The sequence below is a fragment of the Bos indicus genome, chromosome 6, assembly GCF_029378745.1.
Source record: "Bos indicus isolate NIAB-ARS_2022 breed Sahiwal x Tharparkar chromosome 6, NIAB-ARS_B.indTharparkar_mat_pri_1.0, whole genome shotgun sequence".
In the NCBI taxonomy this organism is placed as follows: domain Eukaryota; kingdom Metazoa; phylum Chordata; class Mammalia; order Artiodactyla; family Bovidae; genus Bos; species Bos indicus.
This window is the reverse complement of record NC_091765.1, coordinates 24,513,579-24,540,394: the sequence shown is the minus strand read 5'-3', so window position 1 is coordinate 24,540,394 and position 26,816 is coordinate 24,513,579. Positions and strand designations below refer to the sequence as shown.

At 37.7% G+C, this 26,816-nt stretch overlaps 1 protein-coding gene across 2 annotated transcripts in view; it reads right to left on the bottom strand.

The window, feature by feature from the left end:
* Positions 1-5,080: 5,080 nt before the first annotated feature.
* Positions 5,081-26,816, bottom strand: part of PPP3CA (protein phosphatase 3 catalytic subunit alpha) — a 325,334-nt gene continuing 303,598 nt past the window's right edge. The window contains exons 11-14 of one of the 2 annotated variants that reach the window (XM_019962387.2): positions 15,882-15,966; positions 14,048-14,145; positions 10,864-10,893; positions 5,081-7,724 (exon numbers count right to left, since the gene is read on the bottom strand). In XM_019962387.2, the coding sequence (XP_019817946.1) occupies positions 7,528-7,724; positions 10,864-10,893; positions 14,048-14,145; positions 15,882-15,966 (410 nt within the window). In that variant the 3' untranslated portion in view covers positions 5,081-7,527. The remainder of the gene's footprint in view (positions 7,725-10,863; positions 10,894-14,047; positions 14,146-15,881; positions 15,967-26,816) is intronic. The other variant, XM_019962388.2, reaches the window with a different exon arrangement.

Genomic DNA, 26,816 nt, shown 5'->3' with positions numbered 1-26,816 from the left:
CAGGAATTGAACTCGGGTCTCCTGCATTGCAGGCAGATTCTTTGCCATCTGAGCCACCAGGGAAACCCTAACCATAGTGGTCAACATATCACTATTTTTCTGGAGCTTCTTATTTGCTCTTGCTTTTTCTTCCGGGCTGGAAAGCCTTCTGATCCCCTCCCCCGATCACCCCTCACCTACCAACCCACCCTTATAGTAAAAGTCCCAACCAAATACCATTTCTTCTAGAAGGGTTTTCTGACTACATGAACCTCCCCAACTCCCACCACACTCACACATACCTCCAAGTACACTCATACACACACACATACACACAATCTTCATCTATAGAATATTTATTTTAAGGACCCATATGACTCAGTATGCTGCTAAATACCACATCCACAGCTAAAGTTTACTGAGTGATTATTTTGTGCCAGTTACCATGCAAGTACTTTATTTGCACTATGCTTTTTAATCTTCAAGGAAAGTTTATGAATTACTCATATTGCCTTCATTTTACCAAGAATACAGTGAGGTTTAAAGAAGCTTAGGAAGTTTATCAAGGTCACACAGGTAACTGGCAAGCAGAGCTACAAAAATTCCAACTCAGTTCTAACTCCAGGCTGGAACTCATATAGAGTACATTGCACAGAAGTGAACATGTGTTGCACAAAATACTGATTTCTTTTCACTGTTATTGTATCTTGTGAGGGGAGAGATTGTGACTTGAATTTCATTGCATGTTCCTCTCTGCTCACACCTGCCTAGCACAAAGAGCTACACAATAAATGCATGGGCTGATCATATCAGAGTCCTTTTCTCTGAGAGCCAGAGTTCCTGCCCGCTTATCCGAGTGACTTGCCAGGCTCCAGTTGCAGCCTGACCCTTTCTATAAAAACATCTATCTATGTTAGTCTTTGGTCAGTCCTGTCAGAACTGGGGTAAGTTAATTCTCTCTAAGGTGTTGTTAGCAGCTGACAGTGGCTTGTAGTGTTCTTCTCTACTGTGAATCTTTTAATAAAGGACTTCTGGAGAAAGTATTGTTGAAGTCAAAGGAATGACTTTCTCATAGTAAAACTTTAGGTACACTATAAGATTCTTAAAGATAAACCAGCTGGTGGTGATAGGGAGTGCGATTGTTATCATAGGAGGAATGATGTGGAGGAAACAGTCATTTCAATAGGAAAGCATTTCCTTCACTTTGAGACACATGAGGTTTTTTCATTGATTCTTCACAGAAGAGTATTTGGAGTTACCACCTTGTCTCTGTTTTTTGGTAAGTCTTGAAAAGGCCACCACATCCTCCCCATAACCTGTCTAGTAGTGGATGTTGAAGTTTACATAAATACTTTAAGTTTCCATATTTTCATCTAAATTTTCATTAAACTGTAAGCAAAAATTAAATTCATTCTGTGCAGTAGCAATGCATGCATGCTAAGTTGCTTCATTTGTGTCCAACTTTTTGCAACTCTATGGACTGTGCCCTGCCAAGCTCCTCTGTCCATGGGGTACTCCAGGTAAGAATACTGGAGTGAGCTGCCATTTTCTTCTCCAGGGGATCTTCCCAGCCCAGGGAGTAAACCCACATCTTTTATGTCTCCTGCATTGGCAGGCAGGTTCTTTACCACAAGCACCACCTTGGAGGCTATTGCAATTGTGAACAGTAAAATATTTGTCCACACCAGATACTCTGTTGAATTAGAGAGGACTGAACTTTAAATTTTCTATAGAAATAAAGTAGAACATGGTTTCTCAAACTTGTCTGATCATAACAATTTTGGTGATGCTCATTAAAATATAGATTCTACTCCAGACCTTCAGGTCCAAGGAGAGACTTATGAGAAAGAGTGGGAAAACTGAGGCAGGGTAAGTTTTTTCACCGTCCTTTAATAAGGGTTTGCCACTTGGACTCTGGGGTAATGCATATCTTGAGATCACACTGAAAACATTTTCATTCTCTTTCCCTCCCTGCTACTCTTCCAAGAAATGTTATGCCAGGCACTGTTACATGCTGAGAAAACAAAGATAAGCAACAATTCTTGCTGAAGTGTCAGACAAAGACAATGGACAATTAAACAGTGTATTAAATGCTAAAATAGAGGCAGTACAGGACACTACGCATTGAAGAGAGGAGGAAATGCCTGGTCCGAGTATTTAAGGTAAATTTGACATCCAAAAAGGAGAGGTCGTTCCACATAAAAAGAAGATGTATAAATAAAGACCTAGAGGCTTAAGGAAACCTGGTGTTTTCTGAACACTGTTAAATGTCTGGCATGGCTGAAGCTCAAGTTCCGGTTGGGGAAGTGGGGGTAGAACGGGAAGAGTCAGATTGTGAACAGCCTCACGCGCCGCCTTGAAGATGTTGGACTTGGCGCTGTTGGTAATGTGGAACTGTTTGGGAAGAAATCTACATGTCCCTTGCACTTAATGTAAACTGATTTCAGAATATAACTTGATAAGAACCTCCTAAAACTGGAGTTTAAGACAACTTTGCTTTGCGCTAACCTTACATAATAGTCTTTGAGCTTTCTAATCTAGTGGAGACTCTTCTCAGCAGACAGCTTATATAGAACACAACGTACCAAGCAGATTAACAGGCTGTTCTGGCTGATGCAGAAAGCTCAGCCCCATGACGTTCCTATAAACACGAGGTTCCCAGGAACAGTCTGCAAACCAAAGTTCTGTGCTCCCCAGAGACTGGATAATTAGATGGAATTGGACTGTTTCTGTTGGAAGATAGCTTCAATATTATCTCTGAAGGGAGCGCCTTCTGCTGTATCCAGCATGGCTCTTTCCATGGAGCATTGTTCAGAAGATGCTTGTGGCACTGAATTGAGTCTGCCTAGGTTTTAATCCTTCCTGTGAAGGGGAGGCCTCCACTTTCTTCTAAAGTTTACTCTCTAGTTAAGCTGCCTCATTCACTAGCAACATCTAAGGTCAGTAGGCATCATTCTGATTTAAGCACGGTCTTTTGGAATAATCAACTCAATGTTAAGGCTATTATGTCTCTTTCCTTTTACCTTTTAAGTTTCTTTAATTGTTCCTTAAAATAGCCCCTCTTCCTTGCTGGGTCCCTGTTTTCCCACATGATTCCAATTTGCCAGTATTGCCTCTTGAAAATGCCATCACCAGGAATACGACCATTTCTTTGGGCACTTCTTTTCTCCCGTTGGAGAAAGAAATGGCAACCCACTCCAGCATTCTTGCCTGGAGAATTCCTTGAATAGAGCCTGCCTAGCTACAGTTCATATGCTGCAGAGTTGGACATGACTGAGTGACTTTCACTTTTCACTTTTGCCTCCCATAACTAGGTATACATTTACAAAAAAATAAATTCATCATGAAAGGACCTCACCAGGGGCTTCTGTGGTTGGCATTACCTCAAATTTTATATAAAAGGAATAAAGATGAAACAGCAAGTAAAAATGGCATTACAAAGCAGCTGAGCCTTAAGCCAGACACTGTCATACTGTTTTAGTAAGACAGAATGCTAACATTTAACATTGTAATGAAAATTGATAGGCTGTCAAGATTGTCGGGCTTCCCTGGTGGCTCAGTGGTACAGAATCCACCTGCCAACGCAGGAGATGTGGGCTCAATCCTTGGGTTGGGAAGATTCCTTGGAAAAGGGAATGGCAACACACTCCAGTGTTTTTGCTTGGGAAAATAATCCATGGGGCTGCAAAAAGTTGGACACGACTTAGCAGCTAAATAACAAAACCGCCAGGCGTTTGTGTGTGTGTGTGTCTGTGTGTGGAAAAAATACTAGCTAAGAACAATCCGAGGAACACAGCAGAGGCTTTCTGTGGCATGAATAAAGTCGAAGGCTACCTACAATAGGAAAAGGACAAACGTTAGTCTGGGTATCACAGATTTGCCCAGCTCAAAGGGCTTCCAGTCTTGAAACAAATGCAGGCAGGCAGGACAAGCTTCAAGGTCCCTGCTTCTCAGCAGAGTATGACAAGAGGGATCCAGCACATGGGAGACACTGAACTAGTCAAGGACAAGGGTGAGACGTTCAAGTCATCCCCATGGTACAGTCCCTCCTGTGGCGCTGGCTTCAAGTTGGGGCCCTAGTTTCTAGGCAGAAAGATGGATGTGTCCTCAGGTTTATAATTTCACATAAATGTGGTGGGGAGAGAAGGTTAGAAATGTATCGGGACAAGATCCTTCTGGGGGATTCGGCATCAGCACGACACTCTCTAGGCTGTTCGCCCAAGACGCTTGCCCTCTGACGCTTCCCTGTCCTTGGGAACCCCACAGTCGACACCCTGAGAGGTTCCTCCCTTCGTCCCTTTGCTCCTCATACAAGTTTAGTGTCTGAAGATTTTTCTTTCTGTTCTTCAAAAAATATTTTAAAAGACTACGCAAGTGAAGTGAAAGAAGAAGTGAAAGTTGCTCAGTCTGACTCTTTGTGACCCCATGGGCTATACAGTCCATGGAATTCTCCAGGCCAGAATACTGGAGTGGGTAGCCTTTCCTTTCTCCAGGGGATCTTCCCAACCCAGTGACCGAACCCAGATCTCCCACATTGCAGGCAGATTCTTTACCAGCTGAGCCACAAGGGAAGCCCAAGAAAACTGCAGTGGGTAGCCTACCCTTCTCCAGCGGATCTTCCCTACTCAGGAATCAAACCAGGGTCTCCTGCCTTGCAGGTGGATTCTTTACCAACTGAGCTATCAGGGAAGCCTTTTAAAACTATAAGTAGAGGATATTTTAGGTAAGAAAGCTTGCTGACCTAGGGTCAGTCAAATCTAGCTCTTAATCCTTGAAAAGCTAGATAAAAATTCTGCACTGGGTTTGAACCCCATGAGATATAAGTCACCTTGGGGGAGGGTGAAGAGGGGCAGAAGACAGAAGGCTGTGTGTGTGTGTTTAGCCAGAGAGTCACTGGAATAAGCAACATAAGAAACCAACAGTTTCCCCAAAGCGAAGGAGATAGAGCTAATACCTGATGATCAGGCATGCTACCTCTTTTAGAGAAATAACTTCAGCTCTACATTGATTTCTCTGATAGACTGAATTACTATGCAAAAATATACGCTATAACTTTCCTAACTACTGAGCAGAAAGACCAGGCAATACTCACATCAACCACTTATTTTAATGTCAAATGTTTATTTCTATGCCATAGTTGCCTCAGCACAATTTGTAAAAGAAAGGAATCCAAAGAAAAGATTTTTTTTTGGTTGGGATATTTTCTCTGCAGTTATAAGAAAGAAAATAAACACCTTGGTATTAGAATTACCATTTTTTCATATCATTCTAATAAATATAGCATCTAAATATTTTCCTTGGGTGTCATCTTTTTAAAGGATGGAAAAATACCCACAGGGGGAAAAAGGCTTGAATTCATCAAAATAAATTTGGGATAGTCTTTGTCAGAGAATATATCTAGAACATCTTTGTTTTGGTACACTATATCACTAATTGCCATATTCTTATTATTTAATATAACAGGCATACTTTATTACATAAAACAAAGTGCAGTGAAAATGAACAATGTTAGAAACAAACTAATATTTGGTGTATCTTAAATCTTCAGGTGATTAGATATTAGCTGAAGCGCCGGGATACAAATGTCACTATTGATACAAATGCAATTCTCTTCTGCAGTGAAAATGCACTTAGTAGCTGAGTTCTTTTTGATTTAGCAGACAGGGCATCCAATACAACTGAAACAACCTGATAACAATTTTTTTTTTCAATAAAAAGGAATGCTCTGGTTCTTAACTGGCTCCCATCTTCAAGGGAGCCAGAAGACAGCATTTGCTCTTCCAAGATTTTTCTCTTGTCTGATTTGACACACAGAGCCACCAAGATTCTTGCAGTGGAAGTAGGCACCACACCTGAGAGCACGAGGCTCTCAGACAAGCCAGTTAGGGTCAGTCTACGATGCCTGCAGTGGGCCCAGCACCTAGAGACAGCATGGTGGCTGTGCATGTAAATCCTTTCAGCAGACTCAGGGAAAGGAGGAGAGTTCTTTAAGTTCATGCACATTTTATTGAGTAGTAATATAAAATGCTTTTTTCTTTTTCATTGTTACAAGTGCATGCTTTGATTGCCAACATCTCAGAAGTCAAATTACAAAGGCAAGGCTTTAGGCTGTAGTGAATTACTTGGGCACTTATACAATCTTTAAAAAATATGAATGGACTTTTGTGGTGGTGGTTGTTTTCAGAATGAACCAGTTGTAACCCGTAACTGATATACAAAGGGAAAAAAGTGAAAAAAGTACAGATTTTGTGGCACATGACAGAACAGAACAAAATAACTAAACCGTTATGACGTTAACAGTTACCATGCATTTAGAGTTCCACATGTAACTACAAACTTATTTAAATTTCACAAGGTTTGCTAAACATGCTAACCATCTATATGTGCACTGACAAGCTTATGTTAAAAACTTTTAAGAATACTCTCCCCTTTAGATTTTTTCAAAGCTTTTTTTTGATTACAAAATTTCAAAGGCATGAAGCATTTTAGAGAATATAAAGTACGCCAGTATACATACATTTCCAGTATATGTCAGACCACTAAGCGCATTACAGTCTCATACAGGCCGATACAGCCATTTTGTTTCTTAAAAAACATGCATAGGCAGATTTTTTTTTTTTTTTACAGAATATAGATGCTTTATCACTGTACTTAATATGGTGTCTTGTTTACTATACTTAAAAATGCACCACTCATAAATATTTAATTCAGCAAGCCACAACCAAGACTTGATTTATCAACAAAAACCCCTAAATATAAACAGCAAAAAAAAAAAAAAAAAAAGATAGAAGTAAGTATTCCAGTTTTTTAAAACTTAAAGAAAAGAAAAGGAAAGGTATTCATTGCTAAAGTAATACGTGTTATATGGAAGAAAGGCATTCAAAGCACACTAAAGAAACCTGAGGTAAGCATAATCTGTACAAAATTAAACTGTCCTTTTTGGCATTTTAACAAATTTGCAACATTCTTTTTTTTTTTCTTTTTCTGTTTTTTTTTTTTTTTTTTTAAGACTGCCTAATTCATTTTATAGCCATTGTCTGACAAGAGTAGCAAAACATTATCAATAAATAGTCCTTATTTAGTTTGTACATCATTTTGTTAAAAATGGTTGATGTCATCCATTTTTAGTGCTGCAACTGTAAACGTACAATAGAGTAAGAAATTAGACAAAGTTTTCGTGTCCAGTAACATAATAAAAGACCTCTCATTAACCTAGCTAGAAGTCCCCCAATGCAGTAGGAAAACATGTACATTCCCCTAACATTGCAGTATATACTAGCATTAGCTTTCTTTTAAAATTTTTTTTTCCCTATAAGCATTTTTTAAAAGGCATACCCAAAAGAGGTGTTTAATCACCACCCCCACCAAAATATAGTTTATAATTCTCTCTCTCTCTTTTTTAATGATAGTGTAAACTGAATCCAACTCCTGGCCCCAGAGCAAATAAGCTACCATCAGAGGCAAGAATATCCAACTGCTGATATGCAGCCATCCCCATCAGGCCCTGCAGCTCAAAAAAAAAAAAAAAAAAAGGTGAACAGGAAGTGGTCACTGGATATTGCTGCTATTACTGCCATTGCTGTCCGTGCCGTTAGTCTCTGAGGCGAGAGCCTTGTTGATGGAGTTAAGGTTGGCATCAGAGGGCATGGCATCTCTGCGAGGTGGCATCCTCTCGTTAATTCGGTCTAAGCCCTTGGCCTCCTCGAAGCTAGTGATCTTATGTTGTGGTGAAAATCCTTTGATAGCTAAACGGAAAATCATTAAGAAAAGAAAAATCAGGGTTAGCCAGAGGAACACAAAGGACACAGCTGTTGCATCAGGTGATGTTAGAAATTTCGCAGTGAGAGAGGGAATCCTTTAGTAGAGAACAACGTGACGGGACCTGAACACAACACAACAGACTCCTTACCATACCCGAAGATAACCGAGAGGTTTGGTAACAGCCAATGTCTCTTGCCAACCAAAATGTCCTCTTCAAGTTAGTAAGATGTAAAGTTTTTCTTGTCTTCATGAATGGTTAGATCCACGAAGTGGTATATAAAAAGGAAGCTTGCTACCAGTAAGAGGTCTCCAGGCCCAGCATCCACTGGCCACATCCTTGGCACAAGTACTGTATTAAATGCCCTAACCCAGAGGGGCAGGACATGGCCCTACTTTGACTATTCCATTGTGCTAGTAATGGCAAATTCAGTAGACTCACTGAAGCAGCTAGACCTAAAAATCTAGTAAAGAGCTTACAGCAGAAACTAAAAGGAGCTACAAAAGGAATGAACTTGGGGCATTTCCATGCCATCTCAGCATCCCAGAGAGATTTTCTTGGCAAACAATTCAACGGTGGCATGAAAAAAAAAAAAAAGAAATTATAAACACCTGCTTCTCCACTCAACTTAGGAAATATGTGGAGTGGATGACAAGGTAAAAGAAATTGAGAAAAATCAAGATCAGATCACTAAGCAGAAAAATTTGGTCTTTCCGTCAGCAGCAAACAGGCCAAACTGATGTTCATCTGGTCTACTGCATAAATTAAAGAAAAACTCTTTCTTAGTAGGTCAATGTAGATATTAAGCGATGGTTCACAAATCACAAAGGGAAAACACTTTGCAAAAATGAATGGGAATGGTTTGGGCCTTATCCAATGAAAACATGGAATTTTCAAAAGGGGAGCACTGATATTTGATTTTTTTTCCCCAGGTATCCTACTATGCTCCAGAGATAGATAAAGCATTTGCACGAGAGACTTAAGGTTTTCTTCAATGGGTGCACCAACCAGTGAGCTGAAAATAAAGTACATAAATGGGGAACCATACATAAATGGGGAACACCAGATTGCTTTACTCCCTGTGAAAATGCAAGCCAGACACTGAAGGGCCAATCACCAGTGTTGAATTGGGCTGCATCTCCATGGCTGATGAAGGACAATTTCATTGTACCTTTATCCTTCCTACCCTATTTGAGAAAAAAAGGAAAGCAGTTTCAAGCCGAAACTTTGCTAGCCACTCCCACACAAATGTACAGTGCTTTTCATTAGTATGGATGAGATTCTTAAAAGATAGACACAGTTGCTTCCAAACTCGTTAAACGATGAGAAACAGTTCGTTCCCCCTCTGCATTTTAAAGGTTAGCATCATGGTGATTAGTCAACTATGAGAGGAAGAAGATAGGGAAATGGGGAAAGACCAAGGCCCAAAGCAAAGCTTTTTAATTCTTCTCTAATTCAGTCAGAAATCACAAAAATAACAGAGCTGTCTAATGAGCACCCACCCTGAAAATGAACTCAGTGATTTTCAGGGACAAAGCAGTATCTACTGTTTTGCTAAACTACTGTGAATATCATTTCATCATAATGAATAGATATAAAAAGTTAGTCATCATAATTGATGATGCGATTTTATGAATTGAAATGGTAAAAGTGCAATCTCTTTTTTAGGTTGTGTAAGGTCTGAAAAGCCAATAGAGTGGGAGCATAGAATTTCAAAATCTAGCAAGAACAAGGGCTATGTCTGGAATAGGGCTCCGTTTCTACTCATTCTGTCTACGCTGGTCTGGAAGAATGTGTGCTCTGCTGTAGTTGCTGGTCAGACAATGGGTATTAGCAATTTACATTGGTAGTATACTTAACACAACACAGAGTCACAGAACCACAGAAAACAGCCAAACTATCAACGAGAATGCACACTGCAGATTAGAATTTGCCAAGAGGAATAGAGAATTCCCACATAAATAGCAGTTTATTCACTGCTATTTAGGAAACAGTTGTATTTTCTCTTACAGTGCTATCATTTCCCCTACTATATCCAAATCACATACAAATGAGAGAGTCTAAAGTGGCACATTTTACATCATATCAAAGGAACATATCACACAATTTTGGGAACAATGAAACATTATCTTGCAAGAACAAAATACAACTGAAGAATTTTGTTTTAAAGGGGAACTTCAAATTATTCTTTTTAAAATTTTCAGGGGATATGGTATGTATCATATTCAAAACTATTTGGATAAGCAGTTCTCTCGTAACTTGACATTTAAAGAGCACAAAAGAAATTGCGAGAGGTCCACTCTGTTGTCACTGAGCAGGGCTGGGGCGCAGTCAGTGATGTGCGTATCTCGATTCTCCTGAGGCTCGCAGCATAGTGCATGGTGCAAAGCAGACACTCAGTGGACATTAACCAGCTGAGTGATGACAATATTCACTATGCTTGTTACCGGTCACTTCCACGGCCACTAGATATTTTTGAACTCTTTAAAATATCTTGGTGGTGCTAGCTGTCCTACAAATGCCAGTAGGTTAAAATTTCATAAGACTAGCAGAACTGTTTATCTTGAATACAGCTGTCTCTTGGGATATTTTTTTAGAGACAAAAATTAACGTTGAACTACAACAAAGCACTATTCAAGTGAACTTTTGTTTTTTGCTAGAAATTTCTGAAGACTAGATTTCATAAAGCTATTTTTATCCTCTCCTTTTCAGTACTGACTGAAAGTGATTTGAGGGAGGGACATGGTTCAGCTCAAAGAATATTGTTTTATCTATTGTTTGTCAAAACGGCTGCCATAACCCCCACCCCACATGTTCAAGATCTGTTATCCTTTTGTTTTCTGTGATTATACTAGGATCATTATATACAAAGTCAAACATAGCTTTAAGGGAAAAAAACAAACAAACAAACCAGAAAAGGACATTTTCCCCTTTAAAGCAAGAACATTTTGGTTAATACTGAGCCACAACTGTTAGCCCAACACCCACACACTCTTTACAAGCTACAGCAAAAAAAAAAAAAAAAAAAGGAAAAAAGAAAAAAAAGAAAGAAAGAAAGAAATGAATACACCCAGCAGAGCCCTTATCTGTTGCAGGTACAACAGAAAGGGGACTGGCCAATTTACCTTCATCAGCCTCAATAGCCTCAACAGTAGCTGAAGAGAAGAAAGGGGGTGCAAAATGAATGAGAAAAATGAGCAGAGGATTTTTAACTCTAAGAACAAATCAGTGACGATCAAGGGAGCTAAGATGATTAGTGTTCCTGTAAGTGCTGGATTCTGGCACAGACAACAAAACAGAAATGCTAAAAAGAAAGAAAAGAAAAAAACCCACGAAAATGATGTTTGTTTTTTTTTTTTAATGAGCTGGATACACATATCTGAGTGAACCGCTTTGGATTTTGCTAACTAAATAAATGACCACAAGATTAACCCTTTAGGAAAACACTCAGGAAAGGTTTCTTTGACTTAGATTGAATCTACAAGGGACTAGGTCAATCGAAAATGTGCATCTGACTCACGTGAAGTATGAAAAAATCCACTGCTATGACTGGTGATTTACAGTTTTAAAATGTCCCCCCAAATGGCAAAACTTGAAGCACTGCCATATTGTCAGTGGAATAATTCACACTATTTAATATTAAATAGCACAATTTCCTAGTAGAATGGAAAAGCAGGGGGCATGCAAATTAAGAGCTGCCTCCGAGTTGATGACACATATGACTCTAAAGATAAACACTGAACATGTTTCAAGTGTGAGGGAAAAAGGAAAAAGGAAGAGGAAGGGGATGGGATAGTCTGGATGTCTTCTGCCAGGTAACCCAGTTTACAATCAGTTTTCCTCACCGGAATATTATTTTTAGAAACAAAACTCTTGAAATGTTACCATCAAGTGGTAGCATGCCAGTAGCAGCAATAATTCTATTAGCATTTTAAAGAAAAGTCAGTCTAAATACTGAAACCTCAGCATATTTCAGAGGCAAAACTTTAAAAGCCCATTGCTTTATCAGCAATTTTTATAATAAGCTTAGGGTCTATATTCTTGCTATACAGGTGCATGAGTTTTTCTATGTTATCAAGGTTAGGGGATATTTCCCTAATTAAGTGCTAAAATGCAAAACTCTGTAATTTCAAAATGTTTAATATTAAAATCCTACCCCTTGACTTTAATTTGCATGTTTCTTCTAATTTAAGGTTTTAAGACTAGAGCAACTGCCAAATGTGCACTATAATTTACTTACAGTGCATTCTAAATTCCTTATGATAAAAATGTATGATGGTTACCGCTATGGCGAAAAACCAAACAGTACAACTTTAAGTAGTTTCCCCCTTTTAGACAAATTTAAGCGAATCAGACAATGAATTCTGAAACTGTATTTGTGTACATCATTCAAAGTATACACTGACTTTTCAAATTCTCGGGACTAACAAGGTTGTAAAACCTTACGTCTGCTGTGGGTATGTGCTTGAGTGTGTATAAGTTCAACACCAAATGGCAAACAAATGGATCTAAAATAAAACAACAGAACAACTAAAAATTCTAGGTTAAAATACAGGTGAAAATCTGAAAACAAAACAAAGAATTGTAAGAACTCAAGTCACTTAAATTTAAAAGTAAAGCAAAAGAATCTGGAGTTGCACCAGCACCAACACATATTAGACATGTGTACTGTCCATTATTAAGTGTATTCTTCTAAAGCAACTGTGATCCATAGTTTCTGATAATACACTCGCTGTACTGTAAAACTGTGCTTCTCAGAAACTATGCAGGTTTTAGTTAATTAGGTAGCTGTGCATTTCGTGCATATAAATTATGATGCATACGATAAAGAAATATGCCAGTGTTCTTAGAGCATGTTTACTTTGGTGGGAAAATTTTTGATTTTTTTCCTTCAAAGTTACTAAAATAATTTTTTTAGCTATACATTAAATAGGGATTTATTTATTTATCTACTGTGATATTTTCCTACTCTCGTTTAGAAATTTTTTTTCTTTTGGTGGAAACTCAAATACATTGATGTTGGAATAAATTCACATGAAAATAAAGAAAACTTTAGTGATGCTGCTAGGAGGTGACCGTTTAGCAGTACCGCATCCATGAACTGGGGCATCACTCTGTGTAGAAGAGCTATACCTAAATAACATAACCATAGGAATACCAGGATCTTCCAGACTGAGGGACAGGAATAGAAAAGAAAACACACACACACAAGAAAAAGATTCAGGGAAAGATACAGGAAAATAAGCAAGAGGCTGAGACTGTTTTAAAACCTTAGAGCATATTTTTGTTTTCATTTTTTTTCTGTTAGGGTCTAATCTAAAAGCAAAATTTCCATAAAGTATGCTGAAATGGTACTTTAATTAATGAAAATATTGGTAAAAATAGATAACAAAAGTAACAAAAGTAAAAGAGCACATTGACTTGGCTGTCTAATACAGCAGCCACTAACCACATATGGTTATTTAAATCAAAGTAACGACAGCTAGGTAAAATACAGTTTCTCAGTTGTATAAGTTATACTTCAAATATATTTCAAGTTGTACAAAATATTTCCAGTTGTACAAGTTATATTTCAAACACTCAATAGCCATATGTTGTCAGTGGCTCCTGTACAGATAGAGATATTTCCACCATCACAAAAAGTTCTATTGGATAGCACTTACTTATTCAAAAAACTATAGATTTTAATACAAGAGCTATCTTCAAGGAAATGTTTTCATCCTTTTTAAAAAATGAATATGATTCTAATCACTCTCAAGTTTTGATGAGTAAGTCAGAGGAAAGACACCTTTGACTTCAACTTCTATTCAAAACAAGATCATCCTTGTATACTCTTCTTCCATTCTCCACTGAATCCTATACTTACATATGTATTTTTACGTGTGCATGTGTTTATTTCCTCACTCCAGTAGATAACCAGCACATTTAATAAACATGTAATTAACAAGTTGTTTTTAGCAACTGCTTGGTTCCAAGTGGTCAAACCTATAGGGCATGTAGGTGAGCTAAATGAACTGTCCTACAGTGAGGCCTGAAAGCCTGATTAGTGTGCAAATGAGGACATGGGGGTGGGGTAAGGACCAGCCTGATTAGTGTGCAAATGAGGACATGGGGGTGGGGTAAGGACCACATTCCAGCGAATGAAGGAGCTACCACTTGGGGCATGACTGGTCAAACTGATGGGGGGCGGTTTCAGCCCTTTCAGCTGAGAAGAACTGAAGACCAAGACTTCAATGGATGAGTAAGTCAGGGCTCTAATGACAGAGCGATTGAGGTGCCAGCGCAGGGTGCACCAATGGGCCTGCTTACCGCTTTGCAGGGTTTGTTTCCCTCCAGAAAGCACGCCGCTGGGGAGCATGCCTGTGGGCGTCAGGCCTTTCAGCGTCAGCACACTCTCACTCTCTTCTCTGCAAAGGCACAATGGGGGCGGAGGGGACATTACTTTTTATTTTCTTTCAAGAAAAAGATCAGACTTACAGGGAAAAAACGTATATAAGAACGCACATTGAAAAAAAAAAAAGAACTCACATGGACCTCTTCCTTGGCTCCCTTGTTGTTGTTTTCCCCTTTTTTACTTAGAACACACTGAATTTTCACACATTCATATAGAAGTCATGTTACGCAAATGACATGACTGCTAAGATAAAGCTGGGAATTATAAAACTGTCAGGGGTTCACATGCTTCTGAATCCTGAAGATAGGGAAAACAATTCTGATTTTGTAACCAGGTGTCACAAAACGAAGTGTTGCTGGGTATCTTCCATGACACCATAAATATGTTAAAAAAAAAAAAATGAGCCAGGGAAAGAGCTGTTATAAGTTTTACTGCTAAGGCTCAACAAAATAAGTAGGGCTGATTTGACTTGGGAGAGAAAACCAGACAGAAAAAGGGAGATTTAAAAAAATCTGACCTATGGATTATCCTCTTAGTTACTATACTTGAATTTTTTTTCATGATATATAATTGCTGCTTCAAGTTTTATTACATTGTTTTATTTAATTTTTTTCTTCATGACACATAATTGCTGCTTTAAGTTTTATTACATTTGTTTAGAAGGAATGAATGAGTCCTGCAAGTTCAGTGAGGAATGTAAAGCATTAGAGCAAAGGTGGCCTCATTCATCAGGCCGCAGGGAGCAACTATGCTCTATTTTCAGCTTTAACATGACTTTTCAAGATTTGGCTGCTCCTGCACAGTTATTACTGACTTTGATCTGGTGTCTCTGGGAAAGGATGATGGTGCTTTTCATCCTGCTCACGGCTCCCTGCTTTAGGTATCAAATCACTAAATTACTCTTTAGTGACTCTACCAGGAGTGAGATAGAAATAGCAAGAAGCGGAAATCAAAAGAGCCACTGTAGCTACTCCATGAAAAAGAGTTGGAAAAAATCTGGCAAAAATTAGAATATGATATTATACAATGTGGAGATGGACTTTTCCCCAAGACAGTCCTATTTACCCTTGTTAATACTGTAATTGTGAATTGTTTTTATACTCCTCACATATAATCATACTGTAGATTAAAGTAATCATTTGAGGAGAAATATACTTTGCGTTATCTAAGAATAGATAACCGAATTTAAGTAAAGAGTAGTTAATCCTTTTTAAGAAAATATTTGTTTTCTTAAGTCCATGCATAATAACAACATGATGCATGATCCATGTAAAAAATAACTAACATATGGGAAATGAAACTAAATAATCTTTTCATTCTCAGTGATTTATTTGAATAATATAGATTTTCATAAACAAGCTTTATGGTTCATGTTCATTTCCTAGAAATCTTGTGAAATACACCTGGTAGATTCGTCTTTTACTGCAGGGAGTGAATGAAAAATAGGATTATAATAGCTGTTCTATTTTATAATATGTTGAATCTATTGTGAAATAAATGTTTTAAAGTGCTGCAGCACATAGAGGGCATAAAATGTGAAGCAGACCACTTACAGGCTTTCTCTACAGAAATAATTTAATAGATTTCAATTTGACTAAAATAGTGAGGAACTAACAAATCCATTTAAAATATAATTAAAGAAAAGAAAATAGTTTCTAATAATATATTTAAATGACCAGACTAAAGTATTAAGACACTATTCAGTGACATATAATCAAGGCAAAACAGAGCAGAGGACCATGATCTCACCTGAGAACCGAGAACACTCTGGCCATCTTGCCAATGGCTCGGATCTTATTTCTTATCACCTCCTTCCTGGCTGCAGCCGTTGCTCCTGCATTTTAAAAACATAGTTGAGAAGTCAGGTGACTTTTTATTGAACTCTAACTAGTTGACTAGTTTACATATATAACAAACTGCTGTAAGCCAAATCAGGTTTGTTTTTTGTTCCCCTTGGGCTTCCCTGATGTCTCAGTCAGTAAAGAATCCACCTGCAATGCAGGAGACCCAGGTTGACCCCTGGGTTGGGAAAATGCCCTAGAGAAGGAAACAGCAACCCACTCCAGTATTCTTGCCTGGGTAATCCCATGGACAAAGGAGCCTGGCAGGCTACAGTCCATGGGGTTGCAAGAGTCAGATATGACTTAGTGACTAAACCAAGGATTTATCTGTGAATCAAGTTCAAAAGCTTATGCTTCCAGGCATAAATGCTTGCCTGTGATACTTTACAGGTTCTCAAAATGCCAAAGAGCAACTTTTGAGATTTCCAATGAGGCAGGTTCCTGTCCTCTTCTATTTATACAAAGGGAATGTGTACTGGCACGAAGAGGAAGTGAGTCACCAGGATCTTCTACTCATTTCCGGTCTCCATGCTTGGAGACTACTTTAGGAAACTTCTTTTGCAAAAGTTGTCCTTTAAAGTGATCAAACTAGGGAGTCTCTTAACCCCTTATGTTCCCTGGGGGTATTTATAGTATTTATAATATTTATAGTATCAATGGCTATAAAACATTTGTTTTAGCACTTGATACTCTTTCATCTACTGGTTACTGCACAAATTCTAGAAGAAAAAGCAGAAAACTACTGAACTGGATTTAGTGAGAGAGGGTGGCACATAGTTTGTATTTTAGCACTTATGTAGAAAAGTTACACATAAGTCTAAGTTTTACCACTGACTGCATTTTCCAAATTTAAAAAAGTCAATCTACATAGGTTGCTGTTATTATAAACATTTTTGCTTTTTATATATTTTTATATAGTTTTAGAATAATGCTATATGATCTTTAGTGAATCTATTTTATTTCTTTTTAAATTTTCAAGGTAATGTTTGAAGAAGTGCAAAACAGAAAAAAAAAAGTTCTCTTTTTAAGATTTTTATATGTCAAAGTAAAAGGGATGGCATGCATGCTCAATCACTCAGTCATGTCTGACTGTTTGGGACCCTATGGACTGTTATAGCCTATCAGGCTCCTCTGTCCATGGAATTTCCCAGGCAAGAATACTGGAGTAGGTTGCCATTTCCTCTTCCAGGCAATCTTCCCAACCTAGGGATCAAATTCGAATCTCCTGTGTCTCCTGCATTGCAGGCAGGCTCTTTATTGCTGAGCCACTGGGGAAGCCAAAAGGGATAAGATATCCTTTTTAAACATATGGGACTTTGTAGAAAGTGTTAATACAAGCAGATTTTCTTTCTAATTCTACTGCCACTAATAGGAATATAACAAAATATTCTTAGCAGACCATATCAGATAATATCAGAAATGTTTGTAATTCAACAGTTATCACACAGTTTGTTCAGAGACTGGTCTAAAGGTGATAATTGGTATACATTTTGATCTCTTAATTCATGGTAAGTCCAAGCTTTATGACCTTTTTTTGAAGGAAATATTTTTGCTGTTTCTTATGACTTCTAAGAATTGGATTTGAAATCTTTTTCATTGTTTGATAAGGGCCAAACAATTAATCACTGACCTAACACTTCTATAAGAAAGAAAACTTACAGCAACAGTCACACAATTTGGAAATGGCTAGAAAAAGGCCTCTGATTTTCTATTCACCCCAAGGAAGTGAAAATATAATGGGTCACTTTTTTCTTCTGGGTGGGTTAATTTGTCAGAGGTGATACTACCTTAGAAGCTGTGTACCTGGGAGCTGGTTTCCTCTTTTCTCTGACTTAAAAGCCCTCACCCAGCCCCTATTCTTGTCTATTTCTTTTTCTCTAGTGACAATGACACCATAGAAGGTATCCCCCAACACATCTAACTGGTTTGCATCTATTTTTCCCCATCACTTCCCTACTCCCAATCTGGGCGTGGCCACGTGTCTTGCTTTGGGTAAAGCAACATTAGCAAAAGTGATGCTAGCAGGATCTTGAAACGCACACAGGCTTGTTCTGTCTCTTGCTCCTTGGTATTTTTCCAAGAGAGTTGAAAACTTATGTCCACACAAACTCCTGTACACAGATGTCTATACTGATTTTGTTCATAATTGCCAAAATGGAAGCAAGAAAGATTTCCTTTAGTAGGTGAATCTACTGTGGTCCATCCAGATAATGGGATTTTTATTTGGTGTTAAAAAATACTCATCTCTCAAACCAGAACTTATGGCTTTCTCCCATATGGACTTAAACTTATTTCACTCATTTGCAGGCAGAATAGCTCGACTAAGCTACAATCCTGTGTTTCTGATAACCAAGTAGAAACATGGATTCTCATTTATAATTGGTTCTGTTAATTAAGTCTGTTAATTGGTCAGAATTTTGGAGGAGAAAATGGAGTGTGCCTAAAACTTTATTGGCCCTCCCTAAAACTTTATTCTGAGTTTCTAATAATATTTAGTTATTATCTATGATGTCCAATTGTGATTCTTTACATAAAACCTGTCCTAGAGGCCATTTGAAAGTTTAAAGCTTCTGTGCTTGAATTTTAGATGATTTATGATCTACTAAAGGACATTTAAGACTACCAAAGGACATTTGTTAAGGGGGAAAAAATGTGGGGTAGCAATTAGTCGCCTTACAGTGGTTTTCCTACATATTTTTTTTAGTTGTTCAGTTAAATCCTGCATCAGTCTGACTAACTGGTGTGCTACTACAACCCTAGGCTTAATATTCCCCAGTCTGACTGACCCCGTCTGTCAGAAGTCATGATGTGCTAAGTAAGGGGAAAGAGTCTGACCCTCTCCAAAAACAGTATGGCCAGATCATAAAATCAATCCAACAGACACAAGGAATGGAACATGTGGGAGGACTCCAAAACTGGTGACTATATTTAGCAGCACAACAAGAAAAGCAGCAAGGAGTAGTCTAGAAGTGTAATTGGGTATATTTAAGAGGAATGAGAAGGGGGAAAAGTCAAGTCAAGTAAGTGAGAAGTATCTGAGAAGGCTAATCTCTTAGAACATTTTCATTAAAGGACTTGTAAAAACCATAACCAGAGCAAGGAAAACAAAGAAAGAGAAACAAATTACGCAGAGCCGTCCTTTTCAGTTCAGTATGAGCCAGGGGACTCAGAAAAATGCTCAAATAACTGTGGAATTTTAAATGTAAAAGAACATTCTGACAGTCAGAGCCAGTTTAGGATTCCTTATTTTTCAGACCTAGGGACTTACTGGAGAGTACTATAGAGAGTACAGAGCAGGTATACTTTATGTATTCATGGCCGTATTCCCAACAAACAGTAATTCACAGCATATGGTAATGGTAAGTAATTTATCTTAATGAAGAGATGCTATCTCTCTAGATTTCTCAGTAACCCTGGTAAGTAAGAGGTTTTAGTACATCTTTTATAAAATTCAAATGTATTTACTCAAAAAGTCAGTGAACTTAAGCAAAGAACAGTAAGAAGACACCTTAAAAGTGAATATCTCAAAGCTTTATCCTGGGCAATTACCTTCTCTATATTCTACATAATCAAAATCCAAACGAATACTACACATTTACAACCCATGAAAATGTAAAATATTCAAATAAAATATTTGAATTAATATGTAATTAAACTTAGAGAAGCTGAACAACAGCAGGATAGAACTAAGTTCAGATATAAAGGTTCTTGCATATTTAGTATTGTTATTCATTAAAACTCTTATTTAAATACTTAGGCTCAATTGCAAACCCTCAACAGTCTGTAATTCTATAGAAAGGTCAAGCAAAAATGCACATTTTCAGACTTTTACTAGCTGTGACATGCAAATACAATGTCACGTTTAACATTCTTGGAACTTAACTCTATTTAGGTTGTGGAAATGTATCACAGTAGCTCAGCTTAAAATTCAGAATATGGAATAATGAGGGCACAAAAAATACTTTTTATGTTAAACATATAGCATGCCGGATCTTCGTTCCCCAGCCAGGGATTGAACCTGTGCTCCCTGTATTGGGAGCGCAGAGTCTCAACCAGTGGATCACTGTCTCCTGCACTGCAGGCAGATTCTTTATCAATCTGAGCCAGCATGGAAGCCCAAGAAGCCCAAGCATTAAACGATTTTTAATAGGCAACTACTGTTAACAAATTTTCAGAGAAGACTATAATCACTTATTTTAATTTGAAAGTCCAAAACTGAGAGGCAATCTTTCATAAGGTTAAAAACAATGAGCAATTTTAAGTAAAATTACATTTTGTGTTTCCATTCAAATAATTATCACTTTTTTGGGGGGCCTGTCTCTTGCTTTACCTTTTAAGTTCTAATCTTCTTTTATGCCTGGGGTATTATGCTACTATTTTCAAAAGCTAGGCACTCTGGCACACTCCATTTTCCTCCGAGGTTAATGTACAGACCAAGGGAATCTTTAAAGATCCGCTTTTACCATGTGTCCTTCCTGACCTTAACTCAGTGCCCTGCTGACTCCTCGTGGAGTTTGGAAGGTACCTATGCCAAATGGCCTGCTGAGTGAATGCTGACAGGCTCTGAAGGGAACTGGAAACTTGCAGCAGCTTCACAGCGACGAGCGGTCAAGTGCCAGGGCAAAGACAGGTTCTAACACACGCGCTACCGGCCACACATTACAGACCCTAGCTCCCTATGGCTCGCTGTTCCCATCCATCCATTGAGTGACTACTGTAATTCCTGTTTTAACTGAATCAGCAGTGTGGAAGGTACTCTATAGAATACAATTTAGTACCCAAATCATGTATTATTCATTACGTGTTCTTGTGAATCCTTTGTTATTCTATAGCCTGCCGTGAGCTAACAGCTAGCAACAGAAATAGGAGTGAAGCATGGTTTCTGCTTTAGGAGATCACTGGATCACCAACAGCACACAGTGACAAGGGTGAGAGAGGAGGAGGCCGTGGAGTGGGGAGCGCTGCTGTCAGCTGGAGAGAGTGCACTGAGCCCATCTCTTCTTAAACTCCCTGTTCAATAACGAACTTCCTGTCTGTAGCTTGAAACCAGCGGTAGGGAAGAGAATTTATACCAACAAAATCTGCAAGTCCTACAAACGAGGGCCATTTTCTTTCTGCAGTGATGGGTTGTTAAACATTTACCACTGGAAGTAGGTGTTAATTGTCTGGAGGAAAATGTTCACCCAAATGGTGACAGCTGAAGGATCCTAAAGGATAAGTAAGAGTTAAAGAGGAGGGAAAAGTCTCCACAGAAGGACGAGAATTTTCAAACACATGGAAGCTGCAAGAATCCATGAAATATTCAGATGATGGGTGAGATGTCTGGCACACATCGAGTTTGGGTACACTGGGGTGTGGGTAGTGTGGGAAGAGAAGCAGGGCATGCCTGGGGCTAAACTGTAAAGGCTTTAGCGTAGTGCTAGGAACAAAGAAAACATTTAGATATAAGCCCCAGTGGCTCAGAAGGTAAAGAATCTGCTGCAATGCAGGAGACCTGGGTTCAGTCCCTTGGTCAGGAAGATCCCCTGGAGAAGGGCATGGCAACCCACTCCAGTATTCTTGCCTGAAGAATTCCATGGACTGAGGAGCCTGGTGGGCTACAGTTCAAGGTGTTTCAAAGAGTTGGACGTGACTAAGGAACAAACACTTTCATTTCACTTTTTGTACTCATCATAGAGGTATAGAGAACATACTTTGCACTTACCCACCCCTTTTCCAAAGAAAGAAAGAAAAAGAAAGAAAGAAAAGAAAGAAAGAAAGAAAAAGACAGACTGATGGCTGGGTAGAGAGACAGAGATGTGACAAAGCAAATATACCCAAATGTTAATTGTAAAAAGTAAGTGATGGGGAGAGGACTATACAATTCTTTCAACATTCCTTTATGTCTGAAACATTTCATAATAAAATGTGAAGAAAAAAAAACAAACAAACAAACACACCATTTTATCTGGAAGAAGCTTGCTTTTGAGAGAAAAGCGAGATAGCAGTTTTAAGAACAGGAGTCTCTCCATCCCTCCTTTTCTTTGTGTTACATGAAGGATGCATGAACTCAACAAAGGCAGTCAGGAAGAAAAGTCCTCAGTGCCGTGACCTCCATCCCTGCTCTTCTCCAACCAGCTGCCGGGGGAATCTGGACTGCTAAGATTTTGTTGATTAAGCCCAATTCAACAGAATCTAATTGCTTCTGATACCTTTTTGAAACTGTAAGAAGTGAAAATGATGAGCTACATAAAAGTTTTACACTTAAATATCTTATAAAATAGGAATATTTTCGTATTATTAGAAGGTAAAAAAGCTGTTTTCAAAAAATTGAGTGCTTAATATTTAATGGAGAAAGTACTGGGACAGTTCAACTTCATTTTTACACTGGCCTCAAATGTTTTATTATTTAGGCTTCTTTCTTTGAATGACTTTTAACAAGTGTATCCATAGCACATGTCTTTAAATCAAATACATTATATTAAAAGGAGTGTATATATATTAACATCTCACACTTTTTCAGAAGAAAGATATAGTTTAAGAACTATATTCTTACTGATAGGCTTCAAATATCTCAAATCTTTTAATTCAAAATCAGAAAATAATATAGAAAACTCACTTTTTCAAATTTGTTAAGGGAAATGAAGTCCCTCTCTGTAAGAAACTTATGCCACTGGAAAGTAAAATTTTATTATGATTCATTACTTTTAAGCAGGAGTTTAGACATGTCTCCAGGTTTTATTTTTCGACACATAGGGCAATTACTGAATTTGAATAAAGGTTATTGATGGAACAAAGCCTAAGGTGTTGAGATAATAAGATCTTTTGTTGTGTACATTTAAGACAAAAGGTTTCCATCCAAAATCAGCACTTTAGAAATAGGATACCACACAAAGACAGAGCATGTCTTCAGAAGCGTCTAAAAACTTTGCCTAATTTGTCTTTATAGCTCTGGACAAATGATGATGAAATCATCATTTATGATCATTTATGGGAGGACACGTTTTCCGAACTGGCCCCCATAAGGCTTGGAGCCAAACCATGTGCCTACAACTTATTTCCTTGTCGTTTCTTTCTCTGACCAAGTTTAACAATAACAAGTCTTGAGCTTCTATATTCAACAAAGTGACATTGTACAGAAATTACTTAAACATTTACTCAGTTTTGCCCTTGGCTGTGGTGAGCTTGACAAGCGCTTCACTACATTTGTCTATACCACTAGGCCCTTGAGTCCTGGGAATTAGGGACAGTATCATAAGCTCTGAGAAACTGTGTCCACTCTGATGGACTGGCTATAATGATGCAATCTTTACCTTTTTTTCACTTATGCATCTACAAAAGACTATCCCCCAAAGAATATTATTCTCACCTCCAAGTTTAAATAATTATGTGGAATACATAATGTTGTAAACATTGCCATTTTAAAATGAACTGACAATACTACTTCTTAAAAAAAAACCAGTGGTATATAAATAACACAGCAATGTCATCCTATCATCACCCTTTCAAAGAGAAAATTCTCATGTTGGTCCTTTTTTCTTTGAAATTGCATTTCCATTTCGATTTTCCTGATTTTACTTTAGTATATTATATATACTATTTTATCACATTATACTTTTCTTCCAAAAGATATGTTTAAAATTTTAAATTTATTTTAAAAAATTTCCTAAGACAATGAGGCCTTACGTCTTACAACTTCTTTTGTAATCAAAATCACGATTATTAGAAGTACATAACTGAACCCAGTAGCACAAGTATATGGTCAATGTTCAAGAATATTAAAAAAAAACACAGAGATATAATTTGATTGAACCTATCCCTTAATGATAAGGATGAAAGGGCAGTTACACTGCCTTGATTAAGGAGACTTCCTAGGCACTGAGTTTTTCCATTGTCTCTTAGTTTTAGTGCTCTGGGCAGTGTTCACAGTGACTAATAGGGAGGCCCATGCCTTTCTGCTAAAATAAGAGAAAAGCAACTGAGAATGAATGAGGAGGTGGCAAAGGAAAGACTGCAGTGAGCTTGCATCTGATGAGGTCCCAGGCTGATCATCTTTAGGAATGAAGACACATGTAGGCTGAGGATGTAAAAATGGATTCCCTTACTCCTCTTGAAATCCCTTTGGGGAATCCCAGTAGTCCAAATACTCTGGCATGAAGATAACTGCTCTATCAAGAATTATATCACCCAATTTCTACAGGTGATAGCTGTTGGAAGATCTCCTTGACCAGCCATAACTGGAGAATCCTGCATTGTTGATCCATTTAGGGTCAATGCTGGTTTAACCTAGTTCAATGAGATTGGAGGTGTCGCTCCTCCCATAATAGCTGTGTGTGTGCTTATGTAGGTTATTCTATTGGAGAAAAACACCTTCAAAATAACAAATTAAAAAATCTCTGTAAAAATTGATCTTTTTGAGGACTACAACCTAAAATGTGTGGAATACCTTTCTAATTTTGATTCTAACAATACTATATCAAATATCTATAGGTGATAAAATTGAGACATAATGACTACTCGTTCCAAACCACTCCAAACCACATATTCTGAATTTCTTCCATATGTTTTTTAGCTCAACTAAAATCTCAGCATGTAATAGGCCCTACAATGGTGTGATATTTGGCATAGGGCTAGTCTGTCTTACATATCATTTTGAAAGCGTCAGAGGATCCTTGAAAATATGTATATTTTTTAAATAAAAAGACTCTCCTGTGTAGCGGATTTTTAAAAAGGCCAGCACAGTCTAGAATATTTATTCTAATTTCTCTTGTCATAAAACATAACTGGATTCTTTGGATAGGAAGTCTTAAAAATGTACAGACTACTCCTAAATGTCAAATAACTGTCATTATTTGGTTATCTTAAATACATAGTTAAAAGCTACTTTCATTTCCAAGTGTTAATTTGATTCCACGGACTTTTGTTCTCTGAGACACTGTGTTCCATCTGTTCAATGATTCCCTGGTATAGCTGCAGAAACTGGCTATAAGCATAATTATAACTTGGGTAAAAATTAGACTTTAGATTAGGAAGCTTGGTTATTTTTTGAGATACTCTCACATATTCAGCTTATGCCTTACAGAGGACATTTCAGTTTATCTATATTTGCCCAAGTGGAAACTAGTAGCATGTGAAATGCCATTTTGGATTGACTTCATTATCATAACAGACATGCATCGATTTTATGAACTGACAATGAAAATAAAAGCAAAGTAAGATGAAATAACAAGTGTCAAGCTAATAATGGAGATGTATTGCCTATAGAAGAAACACTCATAATGCCTGGATGTTTAACCTATCAAGGATTATTCTGAATATAGATGAGGATATAACAGTTGAACAATGTACTTATTAAGGACCTAATTGGGCATACATACTAAATGCTGGAAGAATGCATTTAGACCAGTGCCAGGTACCATGCTACCTGCTGAAGCACTTAGCACAGATCTTTGATACATGATACTCAAAAATGTCTTTTCTTTATATTAAGAAGCAAATGCTTGTGCAGAGGTGAACAGTCCAGTTCTTCTAACAGTAGCATTTCTCACTGTAAATTAAAAGGCCGATCGTGTGATCTTCATTAATATCAAATTGCCTAGTTGGTGGCCTCAGTTGTGTTTTGTGCTAAACACTGGCTAAAGGCCGGACCGCAGACAATGTTAGTTCACTAGGGAAGAACAGAAGCCAGGATGCTAATGGCCTTGAGTCAAAAAAAAAAAAAAAAAAAAGACCATTCCACAAAGATGGGCGACCAAATAAAATCAAGATTTCTGTTTCTTTAAAATTCTGAGAAAAACTGGATGAAATGTCATAGCTTCTCATAAGCTAAGAGTAAAAACGAAGGGGAAAAATTGATTTTTAGGAGAGCAAGAGTAGACTACCCTGATAGAAAAATATTTTTAAACTTTAGATTTTCTGAGCATTTATTAAAGCTTTTCATATAGCCTTTAAACATGCCACTTGAGATCAAACAACTATAAAGAGAATGTTTTACAAACCTTGGACTTATAACAACTCTGCCATTGTTCAATCAATTAGTAATTATTCTAAGTACAATCTTCAGATTAAGAAGTTGGACCCACAAAATGCTTTACTACAAAGAAAGTGGTGCTTCCCTGGTGTCTCACAGGTTAAAGCATCTGCCTGCAATGTAGGAGACCCAGGTTCAATCCCTGGGTCAGGAAAATCCCCTGGAGAAGGAAATGGCAACCCACTGCAGTATTCTTGCCTACAGAATCCCATGGACAGAGGAGCCTGGCAAGCTATGGTCTATGGGGCTGCAGAGAGTTGGACATGATTGAGCAACTAACACACTTACTTATTAATAGGGAGAGAGCTGTATATAACGTTTAGTTCATTCTGCAAAGTCTGCATTTTCTGTAATGTGAAATTATGCCAGCTAATAAACTCATTTGTGCAAAATCATGTAGTACTAAGAACAGAAAAAAGTACCTTTAATATCTGTGTTATTATATCATTTAAGTTGGCAACTTAAAAAGATTTTCATTATTGTAATCACAAAAAGTCAGACTTGATGATACTGGCTACACTATGATGGCTACCCAGGCATCTTGTTTGGTAGTTCAGGCCCCCAAATATTAATAGCCCTATATATGGATGGGAATTTATACCCTAGTATCTAGTAAATATCTGTGTACATTTTTAGACATGTTTCAGTTTTAATAATATACTGGATATAAATTTTGTTTCCTTTTTATAGCATAATCATGATGAAAAAAGGCAGTTACTTGTACTATGAAGGGAACAAAGTATAAAGGATACATTTATGTGACCAAACTGATTTAGCCTCTAAATCACACACTGAAATATTAATTTTAAAAAATTAACAATAAACTGGAAAGTA